The following is a 16,697-nucleotide window of genomic DNA, read 5'->3' on the forward strand; positions in this document are numbered from 1 at the left end:
CCGCACTCTCTATTACACAAATTCAGCAGAGCCCATTTGAGTGCACGTAATTTTACCATGGAAAGCCCTAAATGGCACAGACCTGCTCTGAAAAACTGAATGTCTAGGCAGAAGAACTCAAAGTGAAGAACTCAGTGCAACTTATTTCACTTGTGAACATCGTGCCACACAGAGCAAGCCCAATGCTTCACTCTCTGCGTCAGATCAATACTGTGACAGGGACTATGAGAGGTGCAAGGACAGAGGATGTTACACCTTCACAGTAGTAGGAGATGGATGAGGCAAGACCTGGCTGTTGAATGAGTTTGTGAATTAGCTGTAGAAAAGGCTTTACCTTAGCTTGGAGCCTTGACTGAAAGACTCCCACTAGTTCTTGTATGGTAGTTTTTTGTTTTGTTTTGCTTTGTGGACTTTTTTTGTTGTGGTGGTGGTTTTCTTTTTTTCATTTTTGTTTGTTTTCTTTGGTTGAACTTGAAGATTTAGAATTCTCTTTTCTCAAGAATAAGTTTTGGAGCTGTAACTTGAAAGATTTTTTGTGTTGCTTTAGGGAGATCCTGGAGAACAGGGACTTCATGGAGAAGCTGGTGAAAAAGGAGAGATGGGAACACCAGGAAATGTTGGACCCTCTGGTGAACCTGGCATAATGGGTATTCCAGTACGTGTTTTCAATATTAAGTGGGCTTTTTTTTTCATTTGCTTTTTAATAATTTTTTAAAATTTTGCTTACTTATTTTTGTTTTGTTTTCCTTTTCACTGAGAGATTACCATCTTTAAATTAGCTTGTCTACCCTTCCTATGTAGTTTGGGATTTTAGAAAGAGAAATGTTTTCCCCATTTTAAATCTGGGACTTCTCAGCATACACTAATTCCTCACTCTTGTTACCTCAACACATACGACACACAGCCTGGATTTTCTCACTTGAGGTCTCTGCAGACAGCCTTCTGTTGTCAGATCCTATCCTCACCTTAATTTGGAGACTGTGGGTAATTTCACAGAATTCAATCACTCTCTAAATTTTAAAAAAAATGCCCAAAGAGTCTGCCTGGATGCATATACAATCACAAATAGTTCTGTCATTTCTTTGTATCTTTCCCTACTAATGGGTTTGCTTACTGTCACAGGGCTGTTTACTTTTTAGTTTAGATTAGAAATTCTTTAGGGAAAATAATTGTCATTTTGAGCACTGTAAATAATGAATTTCCAGAACTTTGAGCACAAAGGTGGGCTCCAATTGAATATTCTATGCTAATATTCTCACCAAATATATGCTTAACTTTATATACCTTAACAACAACAGCAGTGACTAAGACTAACTTATCTAGAAGAAGTGATGTATTTAACATCAAGGTGTCTTTATTTACAACATTACTGCAGCACAGACATCAACAGCACAGGATTTCTTGAAGTGTTGGTGTGGATTATAGGGCCTTCTTTGTTAAGATTCAAGGAGCAGTTCAAAAGTTACTTAAAAGAAGTATCACATCGTAGTAGGTATCACATAATCTAAACACCAACTACTGCTGATCTGTGATCAGTTGCCATGGGAGGATAGTCTGCCTTTCCTAGCAGTGGGCTTTTTACGCTGCTGTCAAAGTGATATAAAGACATTATTATGAATGCTGCCCAACTCATACGGAAGCTGACTTCCAGAAGAGAGGGACTATCATGCCAGGCAGCCCTTCTTCAGTTGATGCTTCGGTGCTTTGCTGAGCCTTCTTTTCTTACCTTGTTAGTGGGCCTGCAATAAGGTATATACAATAAATTAAAGAAAAAAAAAGGAGGAAGAATGGGATAATGAAATTCTTTTGTTCTTAAAAAACACTTATTCCTTAATTAACTAGATTTTGGTCCTCCTGTGAAAAGAATTAAATAGTCATATCACAATATCACCAATTGCTAGAAATGACAGATGGAAAGAAATGGCAGCGTGCACACATAAGTGAAATAGCAAATGAACGAGGGGATCCACAGTTAACACTGTTAGATCAGTTTGCTGTTTGTTCTGGCATCATGCCTAGCAGCTACAATCCTTTCATCTAATCTATTTTGCTGAAGTTTTATGCAACTACTTAGTGTAAACGAATCTTTTGGAGCACAGCTTCTAAAGCGACTATGTAGCCTCAAGTTGGACATCAGATCCCCTCTCCCAAAATTCATTCACAATCCCCTGACTGTCTTCCCTGTAGCTCTTATGTGATGATAGAGTATGAGTAAACAGCAGTTTGGAGGGCCAGCTGTCACCAGATGTGAGTACTGTCCTTTCTATCCTCAGCCTCAGAACTACAATCCGCTTTCTTTATTCCTAGGCTCTTCATAGCAAACCACTCTTCTAGTGAAGGAAGAAAATGCACTTTTCAACTGTCACAGCTTAGGGTGCACTGCAGAAAAATTGATGTTTCTGGCACGATAATATCACCATGACTTTTTATTTATTTATTTATTTATTTATTTATTTATTTTTATTGACAATTCAGCAGAAGCAAGAATGTTCTGTATATTAAAATAATCATAAAATATCTCAGCCCTGACAGATCTGCTTTGAATGTAATTATACTTGTATAGAGTAAACAACATCAAACAACACTGCTGCGCCTCAGTGAGACAGGCAGCTCTGGTGATTCAGAGTTTGGGAGGATGTGGTTAGCAGTGTAATTTTCACGTTTCTGTTCCAAATGTAGTTACAGAGCTGCCTCTCTCCCCATTCATCTTCCCCAGCGTGTTTGTATCACAGTATTGACTTAACCTTATTCTAGACATGTGGACAGATCACAACATCCTGGTCTAAACAAGGAAATCAATTTCCTTTTTGGGAGTTTTACTGGGGTTGAGAGTAACATTACATTTTCCTTAACCAGAAGCTAATGAAGCAACAAATGAGCTTCACTATTCTGTTTGAACTCTACTTACTCTGGCTCATCACCACCATATTTTTAAAAATGTTGTATGTGTATCTCACCTTTCCCAAAACTAAAGCTAAATTACCTCCTCACCTTCACAGAGCTATTGAATAAATTGAGACCAATTTTCACTGGACACTTCCAGCCCTTTCCAGGGGTCATTGAAGTGACCCAGAGGGCAGTGAGGTTGTAGCTCTGTGGCAGCCCTTGTCTACACACAGCACACCCACTTACACAACCACCATGGGGCTGGCAGTGGAAGTGCCCCACCATGCACTGAGCTAGGTCTCTCCTCTGCAGCAGATTTTGTCAGGGCCCTGCTCTTGGCACTTGACAACCCCAAGGTTTTCTTAAGTAGTAACTGTGTATTGCATATAAATCCAGAAGCGACTTTATTCCTGAAATAATACTTTCTGTCTGGGCAAGATTTATTGTGTTTTAGTGTTTGTCTTTTTTGTTGTTGTTGTTGTCCAGTCCATTTTCACTGATTTGGTAAGTGAACCCTAATGTTTCCCCATTTATTTCTGCTGTAACTTGAAACAGCCACGCTAACTTCCTCATAGCAACAGTTAATGAGATTTTTCCTCCCACCTCTCTGTATAACAAAAGCCTGCTTAGTTATCCAGTTTGGAGCACAGTTTAAACATGTTTCCAGGGCCTTTCTCAATCATTTATTTTTGCCTCCCTCATAAATCTACAGGGTCCTGAAGGAAGACCAGGAAACCCAGGTCAGAGAGGCCGTTTGGGAAAGAAGGTACTACTTTTCATCTTCCCAAATTCTGTTCCTTTTGTCTGAAACTGGAATTTACACTACAAAATAATTCCACTTAGTTCCTTGACACGGATGAATGCCAATCAGCACTCTGAAAGACATCAGTAGGTTTTATATGTTGATAATTTCTTACTGCAGCCTGATGGTAAAATATGCAACCTAAGTCCGTGCCTGTTTTCTTTCACTTCTCAAGTGACTTTTTTTTATTGTTAGACATAGAAATTGTAATCATTATTTTGTGATTGATAGCATATGGGACCTTAGGAATATTAAATTTGAATCAGGATGTGCAAATCAGAACAGCTTCTGATGCTATAAAAGCAGTTCAGCTCTGGCTAAACAAAAAAGACAGGGTTTAGTAGACTTCTTTTCCTACAGAGTTCTGGATTCAGGCTTTCTAAGAACTACAGTAAACAACATATAAATGTAATATTCCTCTTAAATAGTGCTGTTATTCACTTTGATTAGGCAGAAGCTGCATTTGAAATGTAGTATCAGTCTCTATTTTTAATAAAATAACACCAACAGGGGGAAAAAGGGCAGCTTGGCCCTCCTGGAGAAATTGGTCCTCCTGGTGATTCTGGTCAACCTGGAAAAACTGGTCCCAAAGGTGCAAGAGGAACTCGAGGCCCCTTGGTATGTATGTATGCTTATTTAAGAGCTCATGCATTTGTGGTTTAGCAGTCCTGTCTCCCCACCAATGAAGGGAAGTCACAGATGTACCATGTATAAATAGCAAAAGCTGTAGCTGGAGATGTAGGTGCTGTTTATGCTACTTAGAAGTCCTTCCCAACCCCTGGCTGCCAGTGTGTTCCCTGGGCTTCTGGTGTTAGAATGAGACCTATGCACCTGTCCAGACAGAAACTCATGGATCAGCAGAAAGTCATCTTCCGCTCTCATTGGGTTTTTGATCTGGCAATCAGAGAGCAGGATGGCAGGGTGTGCCACAGAGTACACATATCCACAGTTAAGATGCATCTTCACTTATGTTACTGTTTCTTAAACCTTTCTGACACCAAGAACTGAAATCATGGGCTTTGCTACTACATAAATAAAGCCTTAGTTATGGCCAAAACACAGCATTTTGGATGAAGTCTGCTATATCCCTATTGAACGGGTGTCTAATCTACAGTTAACTGATTTAAGGATATTTCTACTAACATTATGAACTCATCACAAGCTCTCCATGCATACTTCACATTGTGTGATGGCAAATGCAAAACCAAATGCATCCAATATGTATCTAAATCACAGCTCTAGGGTCCAGTGAGTCCATGGAGTGCAGCGCTGTGTTTCTGGAACACATGAAGTTCTTCCACAGTTCTGAAAGCCTCAGATCCTTTTGATCTTAGTTATTATGAACAAATTAAGTTAAGTCTGAAGATGAATTTATAATGTTCATATTGCTGCAATATTCTAAAAGGAAGCTCATTTTTCTATCACTGATTATTGCATTTGTCAGGGACATCCTGGAGGAATGGGACCAGGAGGAGAACTAGGCATTCCAGGTTATGGGGTGAGTTTTTAACTGAACTCATGTGCACTCACACCTCTGTGCAGCTCTGGTGCTCTGAATAGTTTCACATATCATGTGGAGTCTTTCTGTAAAATATACAAATGTTTTCTGTGTCAGATGCATATATTTGCATCACACCTGATTTTCTACTAGTGCAAGCATTAAGCAATGTCAGCAAGTTCACTAGCAGTCATTTTTTTGTATCAGATTTGAAACCTTCCTTTGTTTTTCCAGTGCTTTCCGCTCTATTTGTTAATAAAGTTCCTATAAAATTACTATGGCTATTCATTACAAAGAGAATTAAGCAAGCCACTACCTCTGTTTACCATCTGGTCAGGCAGTTTCCCTTTCATTAACAGAACCATTGATTGAATGAGGTTAGCTGAAGGATATAAAGATATTGTGGCTTTCACTGAATAAAAATTGCTGTTCTCTGATGGCCTTCATATATGCATTGTATCTTCCTCTTACAGACCAGACTGCTGTGTCTACTCTAAACAGAAAGTTCCATCTTTGGCCCTAGCCCTGAAGATCAGGCCCAGCTCCCTTGACATGCATCAAGCCCTTGTTTGACATCAGCCCTTGGCTTCCCATTGTGTGCACAGATTTTCCTGCGCACAATAAGTTTCCTGCCAGTGCCCCTTAATTTTGTCCCACATCATTATGCAGCATTATTAGCAAGCAGCCAAAAATAATGGCAACAAGTAGCTAAACAAAAGTTTGGAATTAATTATTTCTTTAATTATTTGCATTGGAACTAATTTTTGTTTTCTTTCATTCTTTAGGGTCACCAAGGTCCTGCAGGGCCTCCAGGGCCCCCAGGACCCAAAGGAGAAAAGGTATGAAGATGGATTATTCTTTCTTATGGTTTAGATAACCACAAAAGAGGAAATATTACTGCATATTCACTGCTTTCCACAGCATGCAGCAAAAGCCACCATTTATTCAGTGTTGTGAGAGAATATGCAAAGAATTACCAAGTGGGGAAACAGATCTTGCAGAGGCAGAGTTCTGCTTTGTTGTTGAAATGTTTCAGGTTTCAAAAAACAAGCTATCCATTGTTTAAAAAAACACATTCTGTCGTATCAGATAGCACTGTTGCCCTCAGTAAGTACTGCTGATAGGAATAATCAGTGTGGGAACTGAGTAGCATTCACTCAACCTTAAGCTTGTGAGTACTCTCATGGATTTTGCTGAAGGTCCAATTATGATGCTTAATATAAGAGGTTAGGGACAGGAAATTGCCCCAGTTTGGTTTTTTAGTGTTAAATTCACTGTTCTTTTAAGCCCTTGAACCCTGAAAACAAGTTTGCATGCCAAGTGAAGACCCTGTGGCCCCAGGAAGGTATAGAGATTCCCTTCATAAAGATTTGTTTACAGTTGCACCAGGCAGACAAATGTGTCCTAATGTTAGGGCCAGTTTTGCAATGAATACTGCTAATAGGCAGTTACTGAGGATTTTATAATTGGCTTCCAAGAAGATGTTCAGAAACAGTATCTAAAAATAAAATTGTTGAGAGCTAGTTTAGCTTGCTTTGATGCTTTTGATGCTTCTGAAAATCCAGTTCAGTGCACTTTCCGACACCTGCAATAATATTGAAAATATGTGTCTCTTTGTATTAAATACGCTGGAATACGTAACGGATTTTCCTATTGCTTTAGATGATGATCACTTCATATTTAAAATAAAAAATAGTATGAGCCTGTTCAGGCTGATTGCTGGAGTTTTCTGGGCACTCATTTGTGTATGTTAAGTACATTTCTTAAGACATTAGAAGAAATTTGTATTTTTTACTCTGGTTCAAATATTCTATTCCTCCATTCCTAAGAACATGGACAATGTTCAAATACTCCTTTAACAGATGCTTTTGAGAACAGAGCAAATACTTAGGTTTTTAGTCCTATATTTGAAAGATGATGCATGTTGTAACAGTGTTACCACTTCTACTGTTTAAAACCAAAAGCATCATACTCACTAGTAGCATCTATACAGTATGCTTTCTGATGTATTACTACATTTGAACATGTATGAATTACAGAAAATCTTGAACTTACAAGTATTTAATGTTTACCTTTCTTTTAGGGTTACCCAGGAGAAGACAGTATAGTACTTGGACCACCTGGGCCCATAGGTGAACCAGTAGGTCTTTGTTTCTCAAAAAAATTATATTAGTGCTTCAAAACAAAAGACAGTGAGAGCTTTCTGAGACTTCTTATCACTTTCTAAGGAGTCAGTACCCTCTTTGTGCAAAATTGTAGAGTAATGGTTTTTTCCATAGATAAACCTACTCTGAAAAATGCCACCATGTGCTCTTTCCTGCTTGAGATTGTGCCTTGTGTTTAATTATGTGAGTGCCTTCAGCCTGTGTTTAGATCAGTGCATTTTGAATCATTATTTTAATCCCCTGTATTTATACTGAATTATACCTAATTGCTTTACTAGCCAGAATGTTTTGACTGACTTCATTATCACTGCAAAGCTATCTTGACAGACTCAGAGAAATAGCTGCATTTTGTAACCTTATGTTTAGTAAGTTTGTATGTGAGGTGTCTCTTTGCAGTAACTAGTAGCACATCCAAAAATTAAATGCAGTCTCAAAGTCTTATTATGGCTCTGTGCTAGAAGCAATGCTTAAAGCCTACATCTTTTCAGATTAACCTTTATATTTGTACCTCACTTCCCAAAAAGCAGGGACTATAAGACCCAGGTGTGACTAAAGACAGCCTGGGCCAGGTTTTTGTTTTAATTTTGGAAATGCATAAGAGGAGGCTTTAGTTGATTCTCTTGTAGCTGAGCTGATTCCTCAAACATTGCAAGCAAGGTCTTGTCCCTTTGCGGATTCCCCTAAGGAGAAACATGTCATGAACATGCCAAAACCTTGGAGGGTATAGAAGCAGTTGCATATAGTACATATTGATGGGCCTGGCCAATCTGTTCATTTCTGATTGATACACTCCAGTTATCGATGCCTCACCAAGTTTTTTTTATGTGCTTTTACTTCAGACACATAAAAGGCTGACCTTATTTCATCTGAAGAGTGCTAGTTGTCAAAGTCTTGGCCAGTCTTACTTTCTGCAGGCATAATTCCTTATTCCACTATTTTTTCCTCTGAATGACGTTTGGTAAATTTGTTGCCATGAGAATTAAATTTGGGGGGGAAATCCTATTTCTTCTGTGGGTTTAGAGCAAGGGGCTTTCCCTAAAGCAGGGATAGTAAGGTGGCAGAATGCAGCAGTAAGAACTGTCAGTCAAGAAATAATGCCATTAATAATGCCAATAATACTCCTGCTCAGTTATAATTTCTGAGAAGTAGCTTGAGGGATTGACATTGCCTCCTTATTAGGATGAACTTCAGAAGTGAAGCAAATTCTGAGTGTAGCAAGCCATTGTGAAAGACAACCTCATTTACCATGTGCTGTCTTACGGAAATTGCACAAGAGTTTTCCTTGTATTCCTTGAAAACAAAGTGTGATCATTCATGAGATTCGTAATTCCGATACCATGGAATATACATATGTATCAGAATTTCTGATGAGCTCAGTTCCTATTTTATTTTTGCCTGTACAAGAGCTACTTTAACTTCTTCAGTTAGAAAATATTTTAGATAACGCTTTCTGTCTGACTGCAGTGAATTTTTTTAGGAAAAAAATATTCATTCCTTTAGACAAGCTAAACATAATATTTTGAGTCTTCCATTCAGTCTGCTTGGTCAGATTCTTCTCTATTTTGCTGCATTTCAGTTCAGCTGCTGCACTGTGCTCTTTTTTCTTTTTTACAGGGGCCCACTGGGGAACGTGGAGATAGAGGAGAACCTGGTGATGAGGGCTACAAGGTAATACCTCTTGCTTTTTAATACTTTCCATTTGAACATTGCTGGTGTTCATACATGCAGACTCATGCAGCAAAAATATCATCATCTCCCACACATGCACAAAGATGCATGTGTTGATGCCTCACTGCAGTGATGTGTTCTTAGTACACATTGGAGCATCTTTCCTGTGAGGAGAAGCTGGCAGAGCAAGGGCACTTCCACCTGGAGGAAAGAAAACTTGGGCAGGGAATCTTGGTGTGTATAAATACCTAATGGGAAGGAATGAGGATGAAGATGACAAACTCATCTTGGTAGTGTGCAGTGACAGGCAATGGACACAAATGGACACAAAAGCTCCCTAAGGTCTCATCTCAGGAGAGCTAAGCATACTTTATGCAAGTGAAATCAGTCAAGCTGGGGCCACTCAACACCTCCCAGGATGTGCTTTACAAGCAGATCTGTAGCTTATTGAGCGTGTTACCCTGATTTATGTATATTATAATATATTATATTTTCTGCTTCCCAGGGTCATATAGGTCTTCCAGGGCTTAGAGGACCAATTGGACAACAGGGGCCTCCAGTAAGTGTTTTGAGAAGTGAGGTTTCTTTATTGGTTGTTGGAATTACACTTTCATTTGTGTTCAAATGATGTTATTTGCTTATTTAATGTGTTCTTTCCAAAGGGAGAGCCAGGTGAACTGGGAGAGCAAGGACTGAAAGGAGAAAGAGGTTCAGAAGTAAGTGGAAAAACAGTAAAAAAAATAATTTAAAAAAAAGCGTTTAAATGGAATTTGCTTTTCTTGTTTACTCTCCATCACTGAAGGGAAAAAAAAGTGTAGGTGTTTGATACATACAAGAACTTTTCAGAGTAAAACATGATTTCTGATGGATACTCTTAAAGATTACCTAATATTTGCCTTTAAATTCTAGTGTCATGAGAAGGCTAGGGCTCTCCATCACCTGTTCTCATGTTGCACATCCTATGAAGTCTTCAGCATCTTTAGCCAGCACTCTGAAGTTGAACCCAGCTTAATTTTGCATCACTGTGGTTTGATTGATGCCTTACACAGATTTGTTGCAGTCTGTTGTTAGAAATTTGCATGCAAGCAGTTCTGTAGATTTAGGCCAAAGTTGTTGCTAAATGTTAACTAAATGTTTTTTCACACTGATCCAAGTCCGTAAAAGCCTGTTCATCAGGGGCTCAGCAGTATGTGTGAGACACCCAGTCTGAAGTGGTGGCAGTGCTGTGCCTGGTGCTCACTGAAGCTCCAGCAGGTCTTGTGGCTGCATCTACATCTGGCTGTAGCCACCTGCACAGAGATCACACTGTGTTCTCTCCCTTGCAGGCATATTTCGGTTCTTTTAAGATGCTTGTGCTGTGTCTTGGCGTTGATATGACAGCATCCATTAGTGGCATCTTGCCTTTCCCTGAAAAGAATCAATTTTTATTTTTGCATTCTCTTTTGAAACTACTGGGATTTTTTTTTGCAAATAGTAAGCTTGTAAGAAACTTTTGTAAATGACTGACAGCAGCATGGAAACTGCTCGTATTTTTTCTTGTTCTGTAAGGCTTCTTTGTAAGGAAATTCTGTAAGGAGATTTCTGTAAGGAAATTCAGTATTTGGCTTGCTTTTTCATATGTGCAGGGGCAATAAAAGTATATATGGGAAAACTGTATAATAATCTTATTAGATACGTTTTATTTGATAACTAAGTAGTTTTGCTTTGGGTTGTAAAGCATTTGGGTTGTAAAGCATTTGAGAGGCTCTTTTGGAAATACTTCAGTGATAATCAATTATACCCTGAAGTGGAGTTTTTGTGACAAGGTTTGGACAACAACCAGGATTTTGCCGGTCTGATTTATAAATGAAGCCTCTTGCACTGAATTGTCACTCGGAAATAAGGAATTTGCTTAAGAGTAGCAGAGGCAGAGCAAGTCCAGATAAAAATAAAACACAAAGTCTTTTTCCTTTAGAAATAATAGTTAACTGTGATGGTTCATTGAAAGTTGCCAAAAGTATTTTATGTATAATGCAATACAATTATAATACAAATTCATTTTGGAAATTAAATGAGATGTTTTGCCTGAAAAGTTTCATAGACAGTTGTTAATGTTTCAGAAAGTCCTAGGTGAACACCAGAATCTACACCAAGTGGGGAATGGGGAGCAATAAAAAGGAAGTGTGATGTAAAAGCACTATCAGCATGTGCCCTAACCATGTACCAGGATATATTGCCTTTAAGAAACTGCACACATCACTGGATAAAATTGGTCATTCCTCTGCCTTTCCCTTAGGGAACGTATTCTTTGTGTTGGAAATACCTTTCAAATTAAACTGCCATTTATAAGTAGGCAACCTGGAGCAAACCAAAAGTCTAAAAAAGACAATCCCATACAATGCAATGCTGAATCATCTGGATTTACTTTATATGCATTCCACTATTTTAAAACAATATAAATTTTTTGAATATGAGTTCCTATTCTGATTGGTGCATGTTATGTATGCCTTCATTAACTTAGAGATGTTAAGGAATAGGACATAATTTTGCTAACTAAATCATATTTTTATTAATCATTTTAAAAATATATAATTATAATGCTATTTTTTTCACTTTACTGCATGTTATGTAATATTACAGCATAGTAACTTAATATAGCTTTTGCTTTAAGAGCACTGTTAAATGTAACATCAAAAAAATCTTGGGAGCTCTTTTCTACACAACTGATGTATTCTCATTTGCGTTGTCTGAGTGGTTATATCTCTGAGAGTTAGGATAAAATTCATACATATGTTGTAATTAATGAGTAATTTCTAAATTTTGTGACAAGTTTTAGATATTTACATTCAAGAAGAATGTGATATAAACAGAATTCTCAGATCCTTTTGACCCAATCTGAGCATTTCTGCATTGGTATTTGCCTGCTGGATCTCCTGTCAGTTTCACTCAGTTGTCTCAAACTAAAGATTACTAGATCAAGCCAAAATAGAGTGATTTTATGTAGTTTTTGTCTTCTGTCTACATTTTAGATAGAAATAATGTTCCTATTTGTGATGCTACTCTTTTCTAGTACTCCTTTCCTTACTCAGTGCATCAACATTGCCAGTTTTTAATGATTTCCATTTTTGAAAGGTACTGAAAGTACTGCAAGAGCATATTTTTCTGTGCTAGTGTGGTTTTCCGGTGGGAAATGTGTTAAGTTATTGAAAAACTTTCTGCTACCTCCACCTCAAAGTGAGGCAATATGGACATTTGTACCAGCGAGGAAAATCAATTTTCAGATCTTCTTGGAAGACTGTGTTTTGTAACCCAAGTATCTGTAACATTTAGGGGCCCACAGGGAAGAAAGGAGCAACGGGTCTGGCGGGCAAACCTGGCATTCCTGTGAGTAACACTGCTCTGGCCTTTTGATCTTCTGGTTAGAAATGAAGGACAGCAAAATTGACTCATGGCAGTGGTACTAGATAGCCTCCTGTTCTCATTTTCCAGGAAGAGTAAAGGAGCCCCTGTGAAAGTAAGAATAATTTTTGAGACTGTATTTAATCATACTAATTTACACTCAATTACTCAGCATGTGGCAGACAAGTGCAGCTACTATAGCAACAAGGTGCATCCCACTTGAACAGTTACTTAACTAGATGTTCGTGTGGCCCATAGCCCATGTGCAAGTTATCACATTACATTACGCAGAGCTGTACTACTGTGCACTCCTGGCTTCCATCAGCTCCTTCAACAGCTGTGGCCTACAGAAGGCTGTATCCATATGTCCATGATGGATCTCTGGAGGTTTTATTCTTTCACTTGTCCTGAGCTGAAATTTTTAATGCTCTTTCTTGAGTAACCATAAAGAAGCTAACTCGCATCCCTTTCTCCCTGAGGGAAAAGAAAGCAGGAAGCAGTAGGTGTTCTGTAAACATAAATGAGAACAAAATGCATCAAGACTATTTTGGTCCCCTAATAAATAATACCACACAAGACTATTTTGTAAATATATTTTACTACCTCACATCAAAACATTGTCGGTAACCAGAGAAATGCAGCTGCTTCACAGAACTTCTACCTTCTGGGAAGAGTGGAAGAATAGCCCTTTGAAGGCAGGCAGACTGTGTGTCCTTTGTAAATACTTGGCTTTTCCCTCTGGAGGTCTGCAGAGAGCATCACTGCAGATGTCAGAGAAATGGAAAATGCAAGAAAAACAGAGATGCAAAGAGAAGACAGTAAAGCAGAAGTCTTGCAGCACATTCCAAGTGTGAGGTTCCTCATCAGTTAGAAATGAGATTAAGATGGAACACTTACATTCTTTAAGACAGCCAAATATACTTTTCATAATGAGCTGTGGCCTAGATAGCATGCTTTACGTTTCGAGAAATATACTCATAGAGAGATATTGTAGAACTCCAAGTTCCATATGATCATATGTGTCAGTCTAAAAGGAAATGACTGTAAAGAGAAAATTTTTGTTCTTCTGGTGAATGTAATATGAGGTTTTTCAGTGCAAGTATAGTAAGTTAGCACAAACTTGTCCAATTAGAATTTTTTGTGTTTTTTTTTAAGGTGTGCAGATTTGAGCAGCATAAATTTGCAAACACATGATATTAATTTTCTAGCAAAATAAAGAGGTGTGGTTAGTTTTATTTACAGAGATACCTAGGTGACTTTACCAGGTTTCTTTGCATCAGCTTAAGAACCAACACACTCAACGGTCTTCCAGGCTTGGCATGCAGAAGGGTCAACCCCATGGTTTTGTCTGAATTTCCTCAGATCCCACAACCTAGCAAGCCTAAGGTTAAGCCAATAGCATTTTAAACCATACATGCAAACTCTCCATCTCTGTGAATATTCACATGCATCACTGTAGGATTTAGGAAATACTGTGACTGAAATCTGGCTTTTTTAAGGTGAGGAGTGCCAACTACGTTATATTTGGTTTGAATTTATTTCAAGGGAAAACTGGGACCAGTAGGGCAGAAAGGAGCAGTGGGCTACCCTGGTCCAGAGGGCATTCCCGGGAACCCTGGCAAGCCTGGACTGTCAGGAAAATCTGGCCCTAAGGTAAGTTGCTTTCCACATTGCCCCTCTTTTTGTCATTCTGCATTAAAGATTTTCAGAGATTATGGTGTTTAAACAGAAGGAATCAGTCTCAGTTCTGTTGACATTTTGGAAATCAGACCAATTTTTTTTTTTTTTAAGCTTTTATTTTCTCTCAGAAGCAGACTAAGAAATGTTGGTCTCCCATCCCCTGAGCTGTGTTTTGCCTGGCGGTGGATTTTGCTAGCCTAACGGCGCTGCTGTAGCCAACTCTTGTGGGGTGGGGGTGAATCTGGGGGGCTGCTGTGGGTCTTCCTCTTCAGGGGGTGCCAGAGCCCCCTGGTGAGCAGTCTCTGCCCTGGGTGGAGAGTCCCACTATCTCTGCCTGCTCCATCTCCTCCTGTGAGGGCACAGTGGCAATGGTGGGATACCTGTGATCCCCATGAAGATCACCAGGGAGCTCATCAGTGCTGGAGCCTGCAGGGCTGAAAGAGTGGCCTGGGCTAGAGGCAGGAGGATTCTGATGGCAGGCAGTGGGACTGAGGGTGGCTGTGAGGCTGTCCTATTGCCCTCCTGCAGCACAGACATCCCGGCTTGTCCTGCTGCCAGGGAGCTCTGGTAGTTGACAGCAGTGATGAACCTCCTCACAAAGGGCACCATGTGGTCCTTGAGAAATGACCACAGCCTCTGTTCCATGCATGCAAAGGAAGTCTATGACAGTGCACTGTCCTTCAAACACCTTCCACCACCCATTGCCACAGATCTCTTCTTGGAAGCACTGGAGCAGGGGTTTGAGGTCTGCTGGATATTCTTTAAAACAGGCAGCCCAGCCCTCAGGTGGGAAGCTGTGCTCAGGATTCAGGAGCATGGGCTCTGCAGACTCCTGCTCACCTTGCAGGCTATAACCTGAGCAAGCTGTGAACTGCAGAACAGAATGCTAGAAGTAATCATCACCTGACTGCACTGAATATCGGATGGTCCTGATCTTGTGTCTGCACATTTTGGCTTCTTCTTGGTCCACGAAAACCCACAGCTGTAGCAAAGTTGGTGGAGACAGTGGGTCACATAGGTGACATCATCCCAGTTTTGCCAACAGACAGGGCAGGTCTATTCTGATAGTATCGCCATGGCCCCACAGTGGGTGCGGGAGAGTGAGACTGGGAAGCTACTCTTCTCTCTGGCACTGCAGTGGATAGAAGGTGTCATAAACTGCAAAAGAAAGAGAAAAAGAGGCTGCAGTCACTCTTTGTCCCCAGGACAGGCAGCAGCAATGCTCTGGTCCCTCAGCAGCAAGACCTTCTGGCCCTTGCTCCACACTGGCTGCCCAAAGCTGTGTACTTACACCGCTCACCTCTGCTGCTGCTAGTGCACCCTGTGGGGCCCCAGCTGCCTGAGTCAGGCAGGGCAGGGTAAACATTGACAGTGTTTTGGGATAGGCATCAAGAACTGCCCTCAGCTCCACTGCACAACCCAAGGAAGTCCTCGTTCAGTGCTCCAAGTCTTGCAGCTGTACTCAACTAGAGTCCAAGCACAAGCCCACACTGACCTCTGCCAATACCCGAATTCATACATGAGGGTCAGTAAGGTCACAGTCATCTCTCACTGATATCACAGCCCTTTGGTAGATGACATCACATGCCCATGGCTGCATGTATTTGGGCACCAGCCTGAGCCTCCATCATTCAGTGATTTTCCTTTGTAATGGTGATATATTTGGGAAAATTAAAATTGCCCATTTACTATCTCCACAATAATCCACCTTCTGTGAACTGCTTGCACTTTCTGAAACTTGGACAAATTTGCCTGTTCTGGTTAGGATGCAATACAAATTGGTGGCAAACTCAGGATTGCTTTTCATACCACGTGCTCATATTACAGCAGGCTGTTTGCTCATGCCTTCCTGTTCAACCTACTCTACAAGACCTGCTTTAGAAGTGGACTGGACAAGGTGATTGTCAGAGATCCCTTCCAATCCCCATGATTCTGTGATATTCTGACTAGAAAGTAAAGTTAGCCCATTGCAATGGGCTAAGATGTGCTTGACATTTGTTTTGCTTACCAGTCAGTGACTTATCTTGCAATTACTTGACTTCTCAGAAACTTCTGTCTATACCACAGTGAAAATACATGAAGCTATGTTGCTAAGTATGACAGACTTTTTTTTTTTTTTTTTTTTAAGAATTAATAGAAAAATCCAGATGATACTGCTGATCATTCTTTCTGTATGTTTTGGAGTACCATCAGTGTATCTATGTATACAGAAAGCTTTAAGTAGCTTTAGCTGATTGTATGTTCCATGCCTGTTTTAACATATAGTGAAAACATGTTTGACTTTTCTGCTAATAATAATTATTTTCAATTTATTAAGGGTAATAAAGGAAGCCCAGGCTTAGCAGGTCTGGCAGGTTATCCTGGAGCTCGAGGTCCAAAGGGATTGCCAGGCATGCCCGGGCCCATGGGAGCACCCGGGCTAAAGGTATGCACATCAGATCATGTTGTTTAAGTGCAGTACTACTAATACTGCTCAGCGTGCAGTGAGTAGGGAAATACCATGCTACTGTTAATCATACAAACAATTGATAGCGGGATTTATATGAAAGGTGTGAGTATAGATTGTGCTGGCCTCCTCTGCTTCTACTGATAATATTAATCAGACTCATTTCGATGGTTT

General features: G+C 39.8%; 1 protein-coding gene across 3 annotated transcripts in view; it reads left to right on the plus strand.

Moving 5' to 3' along the window:
- Positions 1–16,697, plus strand: part of COL24A1 (collagen type XXIV alpha 1 chain) — a 116,592-nt gene that overhangs the window by 83,572 nt on the left and 16,323 nt on the right. For all 3 annotated transcript variants that reach the window (XM_042819281.1, XM_042819283.1, XM_042819282.1), the window contains 12 exons: positions 548–655; positions 3,599–3,652; positions 4,199–4,306; positions 5,133–5,186; positions 5,972–6,025; positions 7,270–7,326; positions 8,966–9,019; positions 9,525–9,578; positions 9,682–9,735; positions 12,329–12,382; positions 13,943–14,050; positions 16,395–16,502. In XM_042819281.1, the coding sequence (XP_042675215.1) occupies positions 548–655; positions 3,599–3,652; positions 4,199–4,306; positions 5,133–5,186; positions 5,972–6,025; positions 7,270–7,326; positions 8,966–9,019; positions 9,525–9,578; positions 9,682–9,735; positions 12,329–12,382; positions 13,943–14,050; positions 16,395–16,502 (867 nt within the window). The remainder of the gene's footprint in view (positions 1–547; positions 656–3,598; positions 3,653–4,198; positions 4,307–5,132; positions 5,187–5,971; positions 6,026–7,269; positions 7,327–8,965; positions 9,020–9,524; positions 9,579–9,681; positions 9,736–12,328; positions 12,383–13,942; positions 14,051–16,394; positions 16,503–16,697) is intronic.

The sequence above is a fragment of the Centrocercus urophasianus genome, unplaced genomic scaffold (assembly GCF_019232065.1).
Source record: "Centrocercus urophasianus isolate 14NV4802_14NV808 unplaced genomic scaffold, USGS_Curo_1.0 seq_18, whole genome shotgun sequence".
Classification (NCBI taxonomy): domain Eukaryota; kingdom Metazoa; phylum Chordata; class Aves; order Galliformes; family Phasianidae; genus Centrocercus; species Centrocercus urophasianus.